This window comes from Sinocyclocheilus grahami, unplaced genomic scaffold (genome assembly GCF_001515645.1).
Source record: "Sinocyclocheilus grahami isolate Dianchi unplaced genomic scaffold, SAMN03320097.WGS_v1.1 scaffold92.1, whole genome shotgun sequence".
Taxonomy (NCBI): Eukaryota; Metazoa; Chordata; class Actinopteri; order Cypriniformes; family Cyprinidae; genus Sinocyclocheilus; species Sinocyclocheilus grahami.
The window spans coordinates 3,621,988-3,644,070 of NW_015505271.1; the positions used below are offsets into that span (position 1 = coordinate 3,621,988).

The 22,083-nt window shown below is 38.0% G+C and overlaps 2 protein-coding genes across 2 annotated transcripts in view; both read right to left on the reverse strand.

Moving 5' to 3' along the window:
• LOC107587403 (5'-AMP-activated protein kinase catalytic subunit alpha-1-like) overlaps positions 1-9,898 on the reverse strand; it is a 16,741-nt gene extending 6,843 nt beyond the window's left edge. Inside the window, exons 1-5 of the mRNA XM_016275195.1 lie at positions 9,753-9,898; positions 9,551-9,638; positions 9,176-9,400; positions 8,926-9,075; positions 6,484-6,832 (exon numbers count right to left, since the gene is read on the reverse strand). Coding sequence (XP_016130681.1) covers positions 6,484-6,832; positions 8,926-9,075; positions 9,176-9,400; positions 9,551-9,638; positions 9,753-9,828 — 888 coding nt within the window. The 5' untranslated portion in view covers positions 9,829-9,898. The remainder of the gene's footprint in view (positions 1-6,483; positions 6,833-8,925; positions 9,076-9,175; positions 9,401-9,550; positions 9,639-9,752) is intronic.
• A 6,057-nt stretch (positions 9,899-15,955) lies between these two features.
• Positions 15,956-22,079, reverse strand: LOC107587457 (5'-AMP-activated protein kinase catalytic subunit alpha-1-like). The gene is made up of 2 exons (XM_016275247.1): positions 21,898-22,079; positions 15,956-16,101 (listed from the first exon to the last, which is right to left on the reverse strand). Exons 1-2 carry the CDS (start codon positions 21,992-21,994, stop codon positions 15,956-15,958), a joined length of 243 nt encoding a protein of 80 aa, XP_016130733.1. The 5' UTR covers positions 21,995-22,079.
• Between the last annotated feature and the right edge of the window lie 4 nt (positions 22,080-22,083).

Sequence of the window (22,083 nt, forward strand, 5' to 3'; positions counted from 1 at the left end):
CATCTGCTCCATCCAACCTGACAAAGCTTGAGAGGTGAAGAGGTGAGGACAAGAATGGCAGATAATTGCCAAATTCAGATGTGCAAAGCTTGTCGCATCATACCAAAAAGACTTGAGACTGTAAAGGTGCTTCAACTAAGTACTGAGTTAAGGGTATGAATACTTATGCCATGTACATATTTCAGTGTTTGAATTTTAATAAATTAGCAAATTTGTCACAAACCTGTTTTTTGCTTTGCCCATTATGGTGTATGGAGTGTAGATTGATGTGGGAAAAAAATTTATTTAAAGCAGTTTAACATAAGGCTACAACATAAAACGTGAAAAAATGAAGGGGTATGAATACTTTTTATAGGCACTGTAAATGAATATATACAGAACTAAGCATATTCCAATAACATCACAACATTTCATAATTCCACTTCACGACTTTTATCGCAACTATATATATATATATATATATATAGCCAGGCCACTGAGTGGTGCTCGGGTTTGGCCGGCCAATGGAGAAAAAAAAGCAATGCGAACTACACAGATGCTGGCAAACACTGAACACAGGTAAGTATTTACAACACAAAACAAAACCAAAACAATACAAAGGACAACTACAAAATATGCATGTATGTGTTGTATTGCACAGTGTGGATTACTGTCAGGGGATGGGAATGGAGTGGATATGTTTGCGTGTATGACCAGTAGGGGTGTAACAATATCCAAACTGAACTGAAAAAACGCGATGCATATACATATCGATACATATCGCGGTACTCACACATGGAGAGCCTCGTCAGACAGCGCGCGTGCTGCGCAAATATAATAAAGAAACCAAGCAAAGGGTGCTCTCCATATAGCGTAACTGAACTGACCAAGCTTACTCACGCGATCACTAAATACACAATCAATCACTTATTTACACTGTGTGTATGCATTTTTCCCCTCATTATAATAGGTAGATCTGCGAGCGTGTAGGACTCCGAAAACTCGCAAAAAATTATTTTTTCAGAGCAGTTGACTTCGAGCTGATATATATATATATATATATATATATATATATATATATAGCCAGGCCACTGAGTGGTGCTCGGGTTTGGCCGGCCAATGGAGAAAAAAAAGCAATGCGAACTACACAGATGCTGGCAAACACTGAACACAGGTAAGTATTTACAACACAAAACAAAACCAAAACAATACAAAGGACAACTACAAAATATGCATGTATGTGTTGTATTGCACAGTGTGGATTACTGTCAGGGGATGGGAATGGAGTGGATATGTTTGCGTGTATGACCAGTAGGGGTGTAACAATATCCAAACTGAACTGAAAAAACGCGATGCATATACATATCGATACATATCGCGGTACTCACACATGGAGAGCCTCGTCAGACAGCGCGTGCTGCGCAAATATAATAAAGAAACCAAGCAAAGGGTGCTCTCCATATAGCGTAACTGAACTGACCAAGCTTACTCACGCGATCACTAAATACACAATCAATCACTTATTTACACTGTGTGTATGCATTTTTCCCCTCATTATAATAGGTAGATCTGCGAGCGTGTAGGACTCCGAAAACTCGCAAAAAAATTTTTTTTCAGAGCAGTTGACTTCGAGCTGGTACAGAATTAAGTTGGTACTACTTACCGGATCTACACGAATCACACAAATTACCCATTTTGAATTCAAAACAGCGAATATCGCATCCCTGCATGTGATTACATCTGAGAAAGTATGTCTACTATGGCGACAGATATGCTACTTTGGCAGACAACAGTCTGATCTTGATGGAATGTTTTCATACCATAACTTACACAAAAAACAAAAACAAAATGATCATCTGTAATTTTGTGTTTCGTCCATACATGTCAACAGACAGCCCAGAATTCCACAGTCTAAATGTTTCTTAAGAACCAAATCAGCATATTAGAATGATTTCTGAAAGATCGTGAAAACAGAATGGGCTGCTAAAGTGCAGCTTTGCAATGGCAAGAACTATTAAAATAGAAAACATTGATTTTTAATATAAGTAATAATAAGTAATATTTTATAATTTTACAGTTTTTTTGATAAAACAAATGCAGCTTTGTGAGCATAAGAGACTTCTTTCAAAAACACATTATAAAAAATCTTACTGACCCAAAACTTTTGAATGGAAGTGTACCATTAAACACAAATTCTGTCCTTAATACATTAGAGGTTCTGTTTAGCTCCAAGGTGTTATAATTCTGACTTGTAAGATTTCTGTTAACATTTTATTTGGCCTGTATGTGTGTGTGTGTGCGTGTGTGTGTGTGTGTGAGAGAGAGAGAAAGAGAGAGTGAGGGGTCAAGTCTTTAATACATATATCTACCAAAATATCTTTCCCACAAGGCAGAGATGGAATGTACCCTAAGATCAGGTACCTCAGGAGGATTAGCAGAAGAAATGCATACAAGGAAACACCGTTTACTATATTGATCTGTTTTTACCACTCCTCCATCCTTTGTTACTGCAATTTCTATTTTCCAGTCCCTATATTGACTAAATGGTTCCTTGTCTGGATGTAAGTTATTCCCATAGTCTGTTCCAAAACATGGTAACAACATATGACTCGCCTTAAAGGGACATTTCACCCAAAAATGAAAATTCTGTCACTCTAACATTCTAATAATTTAATTGTGTGGACAAACACACAATGTTGAAAGATTCTTCAAATATATATATATATATATATATCTAATTTCATTGGTGTTTTCTCTTAATCAGAGAGGATTCGGGCTCCCAATTAAGCTCCAAGATTAAGACTCTAAGACTCTTAACTAACTGCATAGCATTGTTCAGATTGACTTGTTTTATTTTAATTTTAAAATATACTCAATGTAATATTAATTCAAATTAAGTAATATATTAAACATCATTCAATAGAATATATATATATATATATATATCAGATCATTTTAAGCTGCTAAACTCCGGGAAAGTTTTCAGTCAAATGATCCAGTAAGGGAATGCATCCAAACAATCCGTCCAAAACAGCACTAATATAAATGAAACCAGGCTGATTACATCAGAGATTGCAGAGAGAACAGAGACTCGCGTTGCGTTTTCAGGGAATTATTCATTCCAGTGTGTTTCGCTTTTAAACACGAGCTCTGTCATATTCTGTGATTGTCTCTGAAGAGCGCGAGCCCTCACACTAGGGCTGGGAATCGATTCCAAAAAGAATCCCATCAAGGGGAATCGACTCCTCATTCAGAGCTGTTTTCAGTTCAACAAAGCTTATCTATGGGTGACTCTCAAACGGCAGACTGCATCCTACAAAGGCTGCATATCTCAGCTGCTACGCCATCAAACACATGAACATCAATTCACGAAAATAAACTGAATGAAAAGTTGGTACTCAGCTCATCTGAGTTTGCAGTCTTCCGTTTTGAAAAACACCCATTCATTTGCCTCTAGCTCGCTAATAGTGTTTAGAAGTCTGATTCGTTTCCACGAAAAGGTTATTTTGGATAGATTGTTTTAAAGGGGTCATATCATGCGATTTCAATTGTTCCTTTCTCTTTGAAGTGTTACAAGCTCTTGGTGCATAAAGAAGATTTGTAAAGTTGCAAAGACTAAAGTCTCAAATCCAAAGAGATATTCTTTATAAAAGTTAAGAGCCAACCACGCCTACCTAAAACGGCTCGTTCTAACATGCCCCCACATATCTACGTCACGATGTGGGAAGATTTGCATAACGCCGCCCAAATGTTCACGCAAAGAAAGAAGGCGTAACTTTTATTTTCACTGTAGTATTGTTGCTGCCACCGCTGCCATGTCGTGAAGGCACTGTGTGTTTCGTTGTGAAAGCGAAACTACTTTGTTTGGTCTTCCAAAAGAGGACACGACTAGAAATCAGTGGTTAAGTTGTATTTACAACACTGTTCCAGAACAGTTTAACCCAAATATTCAGATGTGTGCAGCACATTTTATGGAGGACTGTTTACTGATCCTGGTAGAGTAGACTACAATGCCGGCTGTTCTGACTCACAGTCTGTAAGTACATTTTCATTTAAAGGATTTGCCACTGATGATTCAAACGCGAGTTTTGGGCAGTGTAGAGTAGCGCTTGTTGTTTGTCGTTTCTCCGATCACAAATGCAGACATGGTTTTATGTTTACACAGCACGATGCAACGCGTAAAAAGACAGTATAAGTCATTATAATCAGTAATTATGTCCCCACTGGATGCAACAAATGCCTAGTTTGTAATGGGTTTTCATGTTTTTGAATCATCGCTCTGGCCGGACAGGGCATCACAGTATGGTAAGGGGTGTAACATTTCTGTCACATGTTTGAGGTATTCAGCCAATCACAACGCACTGGATAGCTGGCCAATCAGAGCACACTTCGCTTTTCAGACCGATGAGCTTTGTAAAAATCGATGCGTTTCAGAAAGGCGGGGCATAGAGGAGAAACAATAATGTACAGTATGTGGAAAATAATGTGTTTTTTTAACTTTAAACCGCATAAACATTTCATTACACCATATACACAAAATAATGTTCTTTTTAGCAACATCATATGACCCTTTTAATGAACCAGTTCAAAAAACGATGAAAAAAAACGAGGTTATTTTATGATGGAACTGGCTTTTGTCCACAATTTTGAGCGCTGCACGACAGAATAGATCATGACGTGATCCAGGGTCTTGTTCTTATTTACATCTTAAATAAAAAATTTTTAACCTTTCTATCAGTCAATGATAATTCTGAAAGAAAATGCCGAGAGCACAGATCAGTGGAGGAGAACGCATCTGATTGACAGATAAACCACAAGCTCTTATTCTATCAATGTGTTGTTGTTAATGTTCTGGTTATTTTGTTTCGGTGTACAGTTTGTTAATTTTGTGCAAAGCATACAGTTAAAGTAAACTTCAATGTCTTGTTCCATTCATGCAATAAACGCATGTCTACTGCTGAGCTGTTAACTATGACTAATTTCATGCGCAATGCAGACAAAATTACAATTTACAATCAATCAGAGCTACAGAAATGCATCGTAATTTTTACAAATAAAGCTTCATATTATGAGAAGGCTACTTTCTACGACCTTAGTCATGGCGAAATTAGGTTCCGCCAATCTAAAAAAAAAAAAATAAGAAACGAAAATTAATCGGAAACAACAGTGAGGAATTGATTCCGGGAGAGAACCGGGAATTGAACTCGATTACAAAAATTTCGGAATCGAACAGCCCTAGCGCACACGTCACACGCGCTGTGTGTGAAGTAGGCTACAGACTAAACGCATTGTCAACATCCCACCACTGTATGGCCAGATGAGACGCAAACTTCATTTTCTCGACTTGATAACCAGTCTCGCTAGTAAAGTTTTGATGGATGAAGACTGCGATCAAGGTAAAGACAATTGCCGTGGCGTACAGGAGTCGTACAGTGAGTCCATTATATTAATGCGTGTATGAGTGCTCTTGACGCACTGATCGCACATTGTATTTATGCACAGGCACAGACATTTCCGTACATTCACGTTGTTTCCACACACATTCCCGATAATGTTTTGATTTGCCATGTTTATGTTGCTGAGTCATGTGTTCGCTATTGTGAACAGATCCGTATATACAGTGGGGCAAAAAAGTATTTAGTCAGCCACCAATTGTGCAAGTTCTCCCACTTAAAAAGATGAGAGAGGCCTGTAATTTTCATCATAGGTATACCTCAACTATGAGAGACAAAATGAGAAAAAAAAATCCAGAAAATCACATTGTAGGATTTTTAAAGAATTAATTGGTCTGGATTTTTTTTTCTCATTTTGTCTCTCATAGTTGAGGTATACCTATGATGAAAATTACAGGCCTCTCTCATCTTTTTAAGTGGGAGAACTTGCACAATTGGTGGCTGACTAAATACTTTTTTGCCCCACTGTATGCAGTCAGCAGGCGGTTGGTTTAGGGTTTTTTTGGCATTACCATGTGGTCCTGTTTGGTATCGCAACTCGACTTCTCTAAAATGTAAAAAAGCTATTTGCTGTTGCACTGTACACATACTATACAATAAAGGTTTTTTTTCCCCCCGCATTTTTTTTCTTTCATATGCACATATGGGCTCCTTATATCATTTGGATCTTTGGTGTCCTTTTTTGGAAATACATCTACAGAAAGCTTGCAGAAAATACAGATTTTTGAGAATCACCCTTCAATCTTTTGGTTTACTTTGCTGAATATAGCAAATGATGACAAAATAACCATTTGAAACAAGATAAATGGTCTATGCTTAATTTCATGAAGTGTGCTATTAATCGCGATTAATCACAGAAAAAGGGTGTGATTAATCAGATTAAAATTTTTTATCTATTGACAGCCCTATATATATATATTTTTTTTCTTTTGTCTTTTTGTGTTTCGCAGAAGAAGTGTTCCGCAAGTCATATAGGTTTAGGACAACATAAATTGTAAAATAAATCTTTTAAAATGCTAAACAATATATTTAAGTGTAAAGATGTGCTTACCTTCCACTCATAGTCCAACTGCTTCATAGCACGACAGACCTCACTCATGATATCATTCGGTCTGCTCTGGCTACGGATTCCCAGGTGCCACTTGGCCCGCCGGACACCGAGATGCTTGGACTTTTGGGGGTTAAGCTCATCCAGCGTGTGTCGAGGACGTGGCTGAGACTCAGCCACCAGGAACGGCACTCTCTCAGGGTGAATCTTTGCAGAGTGGTGTGCAGGCAGGTCATCTAGAAAGCTGTCCGGGGGGCTGGTGGCCAAATAGAAATCTTTGGCCTCACTCATAATGCGGCGGTTGTCTATGATCAAGTGATAGGCCACAGCAAGAGGATCTTGGTGATTGTGACTGCAAAGAAAGGGAGAACAAAAACAGGACAGATGAGAGTTTATAATTATTTGGTAGCATTTATTTTGACTGCAGTGACCCTAAAAGAGCTTATATGCTAATACGGCCCAGGTAGTTAAAAAAAAAAAAAGATGAGTTACAAAAGTCGAATTAGCAGAGAGACGTCTTTTATAGTAAAGTAAAATTAACGTTTTAACTCTAATATACCAAAATGTACCAGAACTGCAATACTGACAAAAATGATGTATTTTGGGGATTTTGCCAATAATGACAATGAGATATTATACAATGTTTTTTTTTATTTAAAGGACCATACCTACCATGAACTAACAATGAAGAGTTGTATTTTTATTAAAGTGTTAATATTAATACATAATATAACACATTTATTGCTCAGTTTAGTTAGATGCATTATCTAATGGGACCTTATTGTAAAGTGTTACCAAATTTAGAATATTTGGTTGCAACAAGTTCCTATCTTAATGAGTTGAATGTCATTGAATGCTTCATTCAGAAACATTTATGATTTCAGTGTTTCAGTGACTGTCTGAATGGGTTAATGACGCAAACATCGTTCATTCACTCAAACAATTTGTTCAAAAAAAAAAGCTGATTTATTCAGTAACAAAACTCAAATGTCTTCAGAACTGAAATCTAATAAAATCAGGAAATCTTTAACAATACCCAGGATTAGATGGCAACATGAAAATCATTTGCAAAATTTAAATATTTAATTTGCGATCATATAAAAAAAACCTTGCGTTTTCCATCAACACAGCTGCAATTCCCCGTTCCAACTGAAATTCATAATTTCCTCCGATATGAAAACTTCCTCCAGTGTGTAGACACCCTAAATAAGCCTCAATAGCAAGTAGGCATGGGCCGGTATGAAATTTTGACGGTATGATAACCTTAAGCAAAAATATCACAGTTTCACGGTATCACGGTATTGTTGTTACAGCTCTAAAATGTGTTACATTTAAATGTCTAGGTAAAAAAAATTATTAAAAAACAGCAGTATGTGTTGATTTTTTTTTTTTGGAAATGTTTGCTGAATTGTGGGCTGTCTTGCAGCTTTTGATGTGAAAAAGAAAAGAAGAAAAATAATAAAAAAAACTGACATCTTTATTTAACCTAAATCTGTAATTACAGTTATTTAATTTTAGTTATATAATATAGATATCATTTATATAATTTCATATACATAATCAGATTTAATAATAACCCAATTTGAAGCAAAAACAGAATGTTCTGACTAGCTTTGTGAAATTATACTGCATGCCTGAACGAAGCTAACAGCAGGAGCTCTGAATGAGATGCAGATTCACTCTCTGACAGCAGGAGGCGCTCATGGAACACCAAATACAGTATTTTCTTGGTTACCGCTGTAAACAAAGCAGCACTGCGTAGAAACACTGCTTTAATGTGAATTATACAGAGACCAGATGAAAAGAAAATACCACTTAAACTTTTCTGAAGACAGTCAGTTCCCCTCAGAAACATTCATGTAAATCTCCAAATCAATATTTAGGATTTTCTTCCAATATTTCATGCATCATGAACAGTGAGTGATCTTCCTGCTACAGTATTTTTCTCGTTGCATCCGTCTTCAGCGTCTCTGGCCTCTGTTAACGGGCATTTACAGACTTCATATTTTCACATAAATTACATTTTGGAAAATTATTGCATTGCAACGCAGTTTGTGCAAGTCCAGAACAGAGACCAGTTGCAATAAGACAAAAAAAACGGCCGGTTGCCGATCGCGTAAGTTCCAGGGGCAGCTCCTTAAGTTCGGCCATCCTACACACACGTGACTGACCACTCGCTCGCACCAACAGGAGGAGGAGGGTCGGGTTTCTCTCTACACTGCACTCAACCTGAGGGATTCCTACACTTTCAGTCTTTGAGACGACATGAAAAACTGCGCATACCGCAGGAACGGTATAACGGAAAATATTAGTGATTTTGAAACCGTGAAATTTTCAAATCGCGGTATACCATGAAACCGGTAATTGGCCCATGCCTAATCGCAAGTAACAAAAAAAGCAAAAGTAACAAAATATGTTATTCAAAAACAAAAAAAGCAAACAAACCTGTACAAGCAGTTGAGCACCTCCTCCTCAGTGCACTCAAACTTCTCACACACCTCCTTCAGCGCCTCCTCATCAATCATATTGCTGCTATATGCAGCGTCCTCTGGGAACAGATACTTGGGGAGATCTTGTTTAAACCACTCATCCTCCCTGAGAATGGAGAGCAATGAACAGAAAAAGAGATGAGGTTGATTTGCACTTGGCATGATCAAAAGAAATGGACTGCACAAATGTTTGTGTAGTTTCTGACCGAATCTCTTTAATGGTGGCTCTCTTCATGGGGTCCACCAGGAGCATGTGTTTCAGAAGGCTAATAACAGAGGGGTTCAGGTACTGAGGAGTGAAGAAGATCCCATCGCAGATCTTCTTGAACAGTGTTGGCACGTGGTCGTCGTCAAACGGCAGCGTTCCGCATAGCAGAGCATACAAAATCACACCACTGCTCCAGATGTCCACCTCAGGCCCTGCGTATAATCTGGGTGAGAACAGCAAGAAAATATAAATGAACGGACAACACAAAGGCATTTGAAACAACACAGAGCATTATCTTTGAGGACGAGAGCAGGTTTTTGAGATATTAAAAAAAAAAAAAAAGCTTAAATACAGCAGCAGAGGTAAACAGTACCTTCCAGAGATGACTTCCGGAGCAGCATAATTAGGAGAACCACAACTCGTTCTTAAGAATTCTCCATCCGACATCATGTTTGACAAGCCTACATGAAGAAAAGTCAAAGTTTAAGTAATATAGACATTAAAGAAAGCGCAAATCCAACAACAACCTAACTTGGTTCATGTTTCTTAAATATAAATATAAAGAGTTCACATACCAAAGTCTGCAATTTTGGCATTCATGTGTGCATCCAGCAGGACGTTCTCAGGCTTGAGGTCTCTGTGCACCACCATGTGTCTGTGGCAGTAATCCACCCCTGAGATGATCTGCTGGAACAGACGCCTGCTCTCCTTCTCGTCCAACTGACCAGAGACACAGGAACATGTATTTTTACATCTCCCATGTGAACTGAACATTCAGTTTAAAGTTCTCCTATTTGCAACCTACTGTGCCGTTTTTGTGGCCCCTGAGATATGCTACTGAACAAAAGTTTGGGGTCAGTAAGGTTTTTCTTTTTTTGATGTAATTAATTCCTGTGATGGCAAAGCTTAATTTTCTGCAGCCATTACTCCAGTCTTCAGTGTCACATGATCCCTCAGAAATCATTCTAATAAGCTGATTTTGTGCTCAATTAACATTTCTTATTATTATCATCAATGTTGAATAAATAAATAAACTGAACTTTTCCTATCTAGTACTGATTTAGTGATGAATTAAGGCATATTTCAAGGCTTAGATTTTTAGTTTCTTCACTTCTACTATTTTCACAATTCATATGAGAAAAGTCAATTAATCCCTAATGGTTTTGAAGCATGGCTGGATAGCTCTGACATTCCTGTGTCTTTTCTAGCCACAGTACATACAAACAGCTCACACGTACACACGCAGACACACACAGCAAACAAGGTGACAGAGTAGACTGACCACCAGGGGTGTGCAAGAGAAGGAATTTGATGATCTGTGTGCAAACATGCAGGCCCACTAAAAATCTCACTAAAAATTATATTAAGTTATAGTATTCTTAAATATAATTTTTATTTATAACTGAAATTGATGCTTTCTAATATACAGTCAAGGCTTGACATTAACATCCGCCAAATGTAGGTGGATTTCAGCAGTGGCGGGTAACACGGTCAAGCCTGTCTGTGAGTGAAACAATCTCATGGAGAAATCTAAACAAATGAACACAACTGCACACAGAAGAAACATGCTGTGGTAAAAACTTAGTTTTTATATTTATAACATATAGTCTAGTTAAGCAACATGACAAAACCAAGAAAGTGCAGTTTCCCTGAAAATCATGACTGCAAATTTGACATTGATTTTATACAAGAGTTCAAACGAGCTAGTTAATATTAAGTGACTTACATTTTAGTACAGTATTGTCAATGTTGACTGTTTTTGCTCGATTTGGTTAACGAAAATAGCTCCAAACAAAGATCACAGCAGAACAGTCGTGCATATCTGAGCAACACACAGCGGTTTCGTTACTGAATGATTCAGCGTTTTTGAATTAATAATTTGAGTCAATGATTCAGTGGTCCATTCATAAAGACAGGCACTTGCTTCATTCTTGAATGAATCAGCCGACTGAATGAATCGTTTGAATGAGCGCCTCAATCACTCATTTAGAGAGTCACTTGCTGTCACCTAGCAGTGGTTTACGTTCTTATTTAAAAGTAGCTTATCTTTGCATTTTTTCCCAACATTTCATATTTGTATATAAAAAAAAATATAAAAAAAACCCCCCCAACCTCGTAACATTATTTATGCTGTTGTAATTTTGCCTGTCACCTAGCAGTGGTTTACGTTCTTATTTAAAAGTAGCTTATCTTTGCATTTTTTCCCAACATTTCATATTTGTATATTAAAAAAAAAAAAAACAAACAAAAAAAAAACCCCAACCTCGTAACATTATTTATGCTGTTGTAATTTTGCAGTGTAAATTCTTGCTACATTTCAGCTTCATTAAACTGTCAGTGTAAATGCATCTAAATGCCACTTCAGCTGCTTCTGTTTCTAATGCAGTGGAAAGATTGATTTTGTTCATAGTGATTTCATTTGACTGGTAACATCCCTATAGTGTCTTCTTATATTAAGTGTAATCATTACTAAAATGTAAGAATTGGAGATGAAAGATGACGCATGCATTTAAGCGAAAAATGCCCTTTAAATAGGCAAAAAATGACCTGGAATTCAAGTTAAATAAATTTTAGTATGCAGTGACTTTATTTAGTGCTGGGCAGTACGACCAAAAATTTATATCATGGTATTTTTCAAATTTAGACCGGTTTCACGGTACATGACAGTATTTTTTTTTCATGCATGACCAGGTGTTAACCATATTTTCTACTGATTGAGAGAGGAAATACTGCAGTATATTGACTTAGAATGCCCTATTTTACTGTCATGATGAGTGAATATTGTCAAAAAATATGACACTAAATAGTGACTAAACACGACTCCTTTTAATACATGTTAACCAGGAGTCACTCTCATTTATAATCGTGGCATCATCTGATAAAATCAACATGCATCTACACTAAAGAGTGGCTATGCGGTTGTTTTGGCTATATTACTTTTTGTCTCATGCAGTGTGCTGCCTGCGTCTGAGTAACAAACAAATAAAAAGTGCATGTGATATGAACTATGCTCATATTTATAATTCCAAGCAATCAGTAAGCGACAGGTGCTGTTTTGTACTCACTTATTGACAAGTCGGCTGCAGTGCAGCCAACTGAATGCGCTGCTTCTCTGCCGCTCACTGCACAGTAGAGGTCTTCTCGGGTCCTAAAATATGTACCCGACCCGAATCACTTCTTACCCGAACCCGACGTGCATAAATAAATAATTTTTTAAAGAAAAACCCGACCCGAGACAGACCCCATGAAATTAGACTTGAGTCCGACACGACCCGGCTGCATTTATTTTCGAACCCAACTGGACTCGAACGTAAACGGCATTGATGTGTGTACAGCCTGCAGCCCCGCAGTCAGTCAGGAAAAATCCTGGTGTCCTGTTGACTGATTTGGCCTCCTCTCCATTACTTTGATTTATTTAACATTTATTCAATTTATTATTAGGTTACTTGCCCTGCCTAATAGAGACAAGGTTCTGAGCTCCGCTTTCAATTGTGACCAATGGATTTGAAAAATAAACAGGAAAAAAATTTAAAACAAAATCGATAGCCTAATCATGGATTCGCTGTTGTCTGCAACCTGATCTCCGGCGAAAGGCTTCTGCACACAAAAAAGAAAAGCCCTGCATGAACACGCAGTATAATGAAGCGAGTGGATTTTCCTGATGGATCTCATATCTATAAGATGATGTCTGTGTGCGAGGATTACGAACGTATGCTCCTTTTCTATGTGCGTTCCTCTCTAAACACGAAAGTGAAAGTAACCTACGCATTCGGGTTCAGGTCTAATCGGGTCCATTTGGGAAAAGCATGTTTATTTTTAATTACCCGAGACCCGAGGCCGCTAATACCGAACCAGACCTGTGTCCGAGGTACTCGTCGAAGCTTTGGACCCGAACCCGCTCGGGTCTCGGGTTGGACCTTGGGTTTTCGGATCCAAGTGGACCCGTGAAGACCTCTACTGCACAGAACAGACGCCGAGAGAGGTGACACTGAAGACGGGACAGCACTGGCGAAATCTTCCAACTGAACCATAGCTAAGGGTTAATCCAAAAAAGTCGCTAAGTTTGTCAGTATGAATATTTTATGGAAAAAAGCTGCTAAAAGGGTCTGAAAGTTGCTAAATCTAGTGCTAAAGTCGCACTCATGTGTGTGAGACGCGGGAACTGATGGCTGATGGTGGATATTTGTGGCGGTCAATGTGGATATTGTGGATGAGTTCTTCTGTGTCATCACGTTCTATTAGTTCTACAGCTTCAGTTTCGGAACTTTCACGCTTAGTAACATACAGCTGTTCCCTCACCACAATGCAACAGTGAAAAGGACCCCTTTCATACAGTGTCGCGTTTCGAAGGTTGTTTAAGCGACATTGCAGTATTTTAAAAATTGTAATATATCATTACAAAAATAAACACCGGTATTCGGTATGAACCGGTATACCGCGCAGCACTAACTTTAATCATATAAAATTTAATTTCCCAACAACAAAAACCACTAGCCACAGTGGCAAAAGTTTGCAAAAAGTTTGGAAACCACTGGTTTAGACAGAACATCAAGGGCAAAACTTTACTGCTTCTCTATAATGGCAGGAAATGGAAATCCCCTTCCTCTTTCCCATGCTCTGTAATTCTGTGAATGTCTTGCCTCATGCCAAACCACAAAAACAGAAGAAAAACGCAAGCATGGTCACAAAAGCTTGCGATTCGATTCGATTCAATATCGATTATTTTGGATATATATCTGGTATATATATTTGCGCGTCTGAAACAATGATTGAGCAATTACATGAGACAGGATATGGATTGTAAAGTTATACTCTTTCTTTCAACTTACCTTCGGACGTTTAGTTATGATTATTTTGTGCTGAAACTGGTATTAATGTGGAGGAAATTATCAGTTCACGTGCGCCCCGCGCTGCCGCTTTTATTGAACTGAGGCGGCGGTGCGCCACGCTACAGCGATCACTCCACAAAACAGCGCCAAAAAGGCATTTATTTAGTTTAAAGGGGTCATATGATGCGATTTCAATTTTTCCTTTCTCTTTGGAGTATTACAAGCTCTTGGTGCATAAAGAAGATCTGTAAAGTTGCAAAGACTAAAGTCTCAATTCCAAAGAGATATTCTTTATAAAAGTTAAGAGTCAGCCACGCCCTCCTAAAACGGCTCGTTCTAACACGCCCCCACATATCTACATCACAATGTGGGAAGATTTGCATAACGCCGCCCAAATGTTCACGCAAAGAAAGGCGGCGTAACTTTTATTCTCGCTGTAGTATTGTTGTAGCCGTCGCCATGTCGTGAAGGCACTGTGTGTTTCGATGTGAAAGCGAAACTACTTTGTTTGGCCTTCCAAAAGAGGACGATATCTCCTTCGTCATGCCTGGAGCTGATCCGTGCTGGTTGCTGAGGAAATACAACAACTTTGCGCTGTGGATCACCGGATCGGCCTTAACCGTAGACGAAGCGCCAGCCCGGGGTCGTCACATGTGGTTGCCGCAAGCCCTCCGGACGCTCCTTCGTTGAATCCTCCGGCCGCGCCGTTCTCAAGCCCGCTGCCTCTGCTCACTCTAGGCCGCCGCCTCTGCGCCCTCTAGCCCGCCATGTGTGACGCTGTGTTTCGTTGTGAAAGCGAAACTACTTTATTTGGTCTTCCAAAAATGGACACGACTAGAAATCAGTGGTTGTATTTACAAGTTGTATTTACAACACTGTTCCAGAACAGTTCAACCCAAATATTCAGATGTGTGCAGCACATTTTATGGAGGACCGTTTCCTGATCCTGGTAGAGTAGACTACAATGCCGGCTGTTCTGACACACAGACTGTAAGTTTTTTATATTTAAAGCGACTTTTTGGGCAGTGTAGAGTAGGGCTTGTTGTTTGTCATTTCTCTGATCACAAATGCAGACATGGTTTTATGTTTACGCGGCGCGATGCAACGCAACGCGTAAAAAGACAGTATAAGTCATTATAATCCATAATTATGTCCCCACTGGATGCAACGAATGCCTCGTTTATAATGGGTTTTCATGTTTTTGAATCATGGCTCCGGCCTGACAAGGCATCATCACAGTATGGTAGGGGCGTAACATTTCCGTCACACGCTTGAGGTATTCAGCCAATCATAACGCACTGGATAGCTGGCCAATCACAGCACACCTTGCTTTTCAGACCGATGAGCTTTGTAAAAACAATAATGTACAGTATGTGGAAAATAATGTGTTTTTTTAACCTTAAACCGCATAAACAAATTTCATTACACCAAATAATGTTCTTTTTAGCAACATCATATGACCCCTTTAAATACTGCAATACAATGGACAGAATTTGAAATCTGAGACTTTGTTTCTTATTAAAGGTACCAAAGCACACAACGCTTATTGCGATTTATTGGATGGGAAGTGCCCTTCAACACTCCATTTACTGAAAACAGGCTAGACTTAGACTAATAGATTCTTGGGATTTAAGAATCGATATAGTTTCGTAAAACTGAGAATCGATTATAATCGAGATAGATATTTTTTACCCAGCCCTAGTCACTAGGGAATCCAACCAAGATTTCCATACAAATGTAGGGGCTCATTTGCACACATATCAATCTTACATACTTACTCTGGGATAAATAAATAAATGAATAAATAAATAAATAAATATATATATATATATATATAAAACTCAAAACAATTACGAGTAGGTCAAAAAAAGTTGCACATTCTAGCCCCCAAATAGAACATTGTAAATTCATTATCTGTGTATTCGAATGCAGGTGGAATGAATCAGTACTCACAGTTTGATTATATGTGGGTGACGGAAGAGTTTGAGGTTCTGGATCTCGCGTCGAATCTTCCCCACAACATCCAGACTGCGGATCTTCTGCCGGTTCAGAATCTTTACCGCCACCTGGTGCTTGGTCAACTCATGCTGGCCCACTGCATAGACAGGTAGAAGAAACACGTTTGTGAAGGCTTACATTTATGCAGGTCATTGGAGAATATACAATAAAATGTCCAATGTCTTTATGAAAAAGATCCACAAGTGCCAGTAGGTGACAGGTCTGTTCTGAAAGGGCAATGGACAGTAGTGGAAACATGGCTAAACACAAATAATAAAATGCAAGCAAGCATTTAACCATGCATACTTATGATAACAAAATAAACAGGCTTTTGAAAAGGAACAAAAAGCGTTCTCTCAATCTTTTGTTGTTGATGGCAATGACTACTTGTACAAACGGTACAAATACATGTCACTTGGTAATTTGGCTAAAACTAATACTTTATTTCACCTAGTGTTTTTTCCAAACTGATAAATCACTCACTTGCTGTTGTAATTATACTATTAAGCCCAATCAGTTTCCAAAATGTTAGGCCAATGCGGTTTATGATAATAATGATAACTACTACAATATATTACTGTTTGATATTGTCAATATTGGTTTTAAGTGAGTGACGTGATATGTGGCCAAGTATGGTTACCCATACTTGCTCAAGGGCACCTCAGTTATACATTCACTCCCCCCACCTACAATTCCTGCCGGACTTGAGACTCGAACTCACAACCTTTGGGTAAGAGTCCGACTTTCTAACCATTAGGCCACGACTTCCCCATTTTTTTTACATTTTTGTTTACTTTTGTACCATAAACACTGCTACTGTAAAAGTTGTGTCCTGAAGTAATTCTTAAGATACACTGAGCTAAATAATGCTCAAAGAGCTGAAAATCAACACCTTTGAAGCTTGTAGTTAATGTGTGAGGTTCACCGCACATTTATTAAATTTTTCCAGAAACTATTTTTATATGGGCAAAGGCTTTGCCAACAAGTTTCTTATAAGGCTGGATATTGCTGCATCAGTAAGTGCTGAAGGCCGTACATTGAACCATTCCTAGAAGCTGTGTATGGTCTCAGTTAATTTGCAACATTTAAAAAGTTTACCAGCATTAACTAGGCTGCTCTAGTTATGCATTAACACAAACTCAGTCGTGCAGAGGGAATTGTGTGTGTGTCCACAGACCTCACATATGTCTTAGTACTAAAACATCACTATCAACCTGGTTCATAAAGGCTATTTGTTAGATTGGTGATTAGTAGTTTCAATGTTCTGTCAGTCATATAACAACTTCTCTTTTCCCAGAAATTCTTATACACAACACAACACACTTCTGTCTTGGAATCTTTGGCATTTCATTATTGTGTAAGATTTGGTGTGGGCAAAAAAAAAAACAGGAAACGAATGAGAAAGACTGGGCTTTTTGAAATGTCATCAACTGTTGGCTGCTACTTGGCAAACATACAGTTATAAGTAGGGCTGAGACTAATGACTATTTTGATTAGCCTAATCAATTAATCTGTCTTCAATTAATTTTATCTGCTTAAAAGTACATTTTTAATTTTCAGTTTTTTTATTTTTAAAATCCTGCCCAATGTTGTCCTTCAAACAGTGTGCAAACTGAAGAATGTATCTATGTAGGCCATGCTATACATTATATACAATAAAAGGTTTAATATAAACATCACATTTTAAAACTTGACTACAAATAATAAAGAGAAACAGAAGCACAGACTAAACACACATTCACTTATCTGGATAAAGTTAAACATCACATTTTAAAACTTGACTACAAATAATAAAGAGAAACAGAAGCACAGACAGATAAATTATATTACATTTATACTTTATTACAACTAGAAGCCCGACCGATATATCGTTTTGTCGATTTTATCGGCCGATATGAGCCTGTCACCGATATATCTGTATTGGCGAATATGCCGTTGATATGATTTTTTTTTTTACAGAACATAATGCAGATTAAATGCTTGAAATGGTGTAATTACTTAGTTTGTCCAGCAGAGCGCGCGCCATTGTTTGCTACTGGCGACCTGGATGAAACGCTTTAAAGGGGTCATATGATGCTTTTTTAAAGATCATTATTTTGTGTATTTGGTGTAACAGAATACGCGCTCTCTCTCTCTCTCTCAATTTCAATTTCAATTTAAGAGTGCTTTATTGGCATGACAAAATTATACATTTGTATTGCCAAAGCAATTGCAGCTGGACTGCTTACAAATAGTATACATATGTATTAACAGAAAGAAAAATAATAATAATAATAATAATATATAAAAAGTATTAAGCATGTAATGCATTGCTGTTCTGTTGTAAGTAGACTTGTACCGGTATTCGGTAATGCGATATATCACGGTAATTAATATGCACGATATTGTTATCGTGGGCACTTCTAAATACCGTGAATAATTATATATTACAAATTATTCCGAATTTTGAATGCATTATAAGAATACTTTTCCCATCGACTGGTCATAATGCACAACACTGCTGTATGCTGCGTGAAAGACGCCTGCGCACTCTGACGTAAGCACATGACGGAACATGTGAGAGACGCTCTGCATGAAAGCGCACTTTCACTCTCTGACAGCAGATGGTGCTAAACTGCAGAAATAAATGTAGGCTTAATAGGCTATTTATTTTCAAACTTTTGAACCTAAATGCATCTACTTTCGGAAGGACAAATAAAGTGCTTTTGCTTTTGCACTGAAACACACAGCGTCTCCCGGACATGGCTGCATCAACGCTAACTGCGGTTACTGAAACTACGCCTTCTTTCTTTGCGTGAACATTTGGGCGGCATTATGCAAATATTTCCAAATAGTGAGGTAGATATGTGGGGCGTGTTAGAACGAGCCGTTTTAGGGGGTCTTAACTTTGATAAAGAATATCTCTTTGGATTTGAGACTTCAGTCTTTGCAACTTCAGGGATCTTATCTATGCACAATCAGCTTGTAACACTCCAAAGAGAAAGGAAAACTTGAAATCGCATCATATGACCTCTTTTTAAAGCTTAAGTCTATGGAAATTGAAACTTTGAACGGTGATATCTCCGTAACGGCGTGGCGGATCCGCACCAAATTCAGGGAATCCCTTCAGCTCCTCAGGTTGCTCGAGCTGAAGGGATCCCCTGAATTTGGTGGAGATCCGCCGCCGTGTTCGTGAGATACGCGTGACACCAGCCAACAGTCTCTTGTTCAGGCAGCAGCATTCAAGCGTTGTCTTATTCGTCCGTAAGTGCCCTGCGAAGTGGACTTCACGTGATATTCTGCCATGATTCCAGTTCCAAGGGAATGTACACGTTACATTCAAAGGGCATTAAAGTGTGCGGGACGTGAATTTAAATAGTATTTATTTTTCACACTTCCCACTTCTCTAGTAAGTTTCGTCTGTGTGTGAAGACAGTAGAGCAAATCCGTGAATAAATGTTCCGAAGTGAAAAACTTAAACGGAATAAAGTTGAATGGAATTTAATTGAAATAACTGTTCAGTGCACTGATATCAGACTCATTTTGGTAATAGTTTACTGTTAAATTGTTAAATGCCCTGCCTCCATTACATATCTCTGTCACATCATGAGTGTTTGATGACCACATTTGAGTGATCATTGCAAAAAATGTGTTTATGTATATATATATTCTGTTTATGTATATACTGTATTCTATATATAGTACCAGTCAAATGTTTGCACACACGAATGGGAAAGTGTCCAAACTTTTGACTGGTACTGTACTATAATATACACAAAGAATATCGGCCGATATATCGATATCAGCCTTTTTTTACTCCGTAATATCGGTCCCAAAAAAAATCCATATCGGTTGGGCTCTAATTACAACCATCCCTTTACATTTACTGCTCTAATAAAAATATAACTAGGGTAGACTGAGTACATTTGGGACATGTGTACAGTTGAAACACCTTAAATAACTGCGTGCACAGGAACCCCGAGCAGTGATTTTTGCTCCACACATGCTTATTAGCATTCTCTTTGATTATGGGAAATCTGAAAGGTGTGTATCTTTCCACTCTGAAGATATCGGCAAAAGTTGAAAGTTGCCAACTGTACCCGGATTGGTGTCCTATTGCGTCACATGCTGTTTCATTGTACAGTGTTAGGATAATAGGCTAAAAGTCACATTTACACACATGCTATGCAAATTATATTAAAAAATATATATTTGAGATATTTCAAATGTCTATTATTAATGGACATATTTTATAACATGAATGTTAAAAGAATAACATAGCATTTTGTGAAACATACCAAGGTGGTAAAGTGGGTAGAGTTGATACACCCTTTATAGGTCACTATATAGGATGAACAGTTCAATCATAGAAAATGAAAAAGAGGCTGCATGTGTGTGTGTACTGGTATTACCTACATTATGAGGACCAAATGTCCCCACAAGTATAGTAAAAACCAGTAAATTCTAACCTTATAGGAACATTTTTAGGTCCCCATGAGGAAACAAGCTTATATATCATACAGACTGATTGAAAATGTAAAAATACAGAAAGTTACGAGTGATAGGTAGGTTTAGGGGTAGTGTTATAGAATATACTGGTATGTAGGGGGATAAAATATACTGTCTGTACGGTAGAAAAACCACTACGCTTATGGAATGTCCCATAATGTTAGAAATACCTGTGTGTGTGTGTTATGCAACGTAGTCAGTGAGTGGACTTTATGTCTTTTTAGTTTACTGTTTACATTTGTACTGGTTGCCAAATCTTTTCCAGTGTTAAATATTTTGTTGCTATTTTGTTTAACTGAATCTGAATTAAATGAAGCAAATAAATAAATCTGAATTAAAAAAATGCACAACTGTAATTTATCCCATTTGCAATAAATGGTTAGCGAGCTTTAGAGCATTAAGAATGGGTGTCTCAACTGTACCATGGTACCGTTTCAACTGTACACTATATGGGTACAAGTTGAAACAAAAATGCACCTTATGTATATGAGCTAATTGTGGGGGGGAAACTACTTATGGCTATTATCAATTTATGATATTTTAGTACATAAGCAAAATAAATATCATGTGAAAAATCACTTTCTTTCAGCATCTAGTTTGTGTAATGATGAAAACAAGCAGAAAGTTTCTCTACTGTACTCTGTCAACCCTACTTGGTGTTACTATATGTCAGATGTGTTTTGTCCACAGAAATGCTTTATTCACTACTGTAAAGTGACTTGACCGGCGGATGTTTTATTTTCAAAAATGATCAATCGATGATCAAATTTGCTGTGGATCATTTTCATTGTCAACTTTATCATTAAGTTGTTACACCCCTAGCGCATACGAATGTCATTAATTGGCATAAATATATATATCATACTCGATTTATTAAGTCATAAAGACTGTACAATTATGGATCACACAAAAAAGCGCAAGATTTTTTTAATTCATCTGACTCATAGCATGCACCTTATCAGCAAAATTAACTTTTTTAAATGAACTACTTTCTTGTCATTCTGACAAAGACTTTATGACTAGCTGCATCTGTAGCTGTCATTTGGCCTGTGCACGAGCGAGTCTATCAATCCTCATCAAACTGCAACTTCAGAATACTAATCACTTCATAAACCATGAAGCTAAACAGGTTAGCTGCGCCCAATCCCTCTACAAACCACACTAACACGATACATGCACGCAAATATTCAGAAAACCACGCAAGTATCGAATGGCCGACACTATCAACGCTAATCACAGCAGAAAGCTTTGCTGTTAATGTTTGTTTCATGACTACACTGTCATTAGCCAACAAGTGCTGCAGCTTGTGCTACTGCTTTAGCCGCATTTAAAGGCTCGATCCTCTTCAGCTTTGCTTTACTGTTTTCAATACAGCAATAACACAAAGCACCTCGGAAAGTTTTACCTTTGACTTTTCCAAACGTTCCCACTCCTAGTGTGTCTCCGAGAATATAATGTCCGATTTTCACCCTGCCTTCATGTTTCTGTTTGTCCGTCGCCATCTTCGCTCAGAGGCCCTACCTGAGAGAGGCAGCAGCGGGACGGGGGCGAGAGCGGCGTCTCTACTGACGACTACCGGTACAGAAGAGCG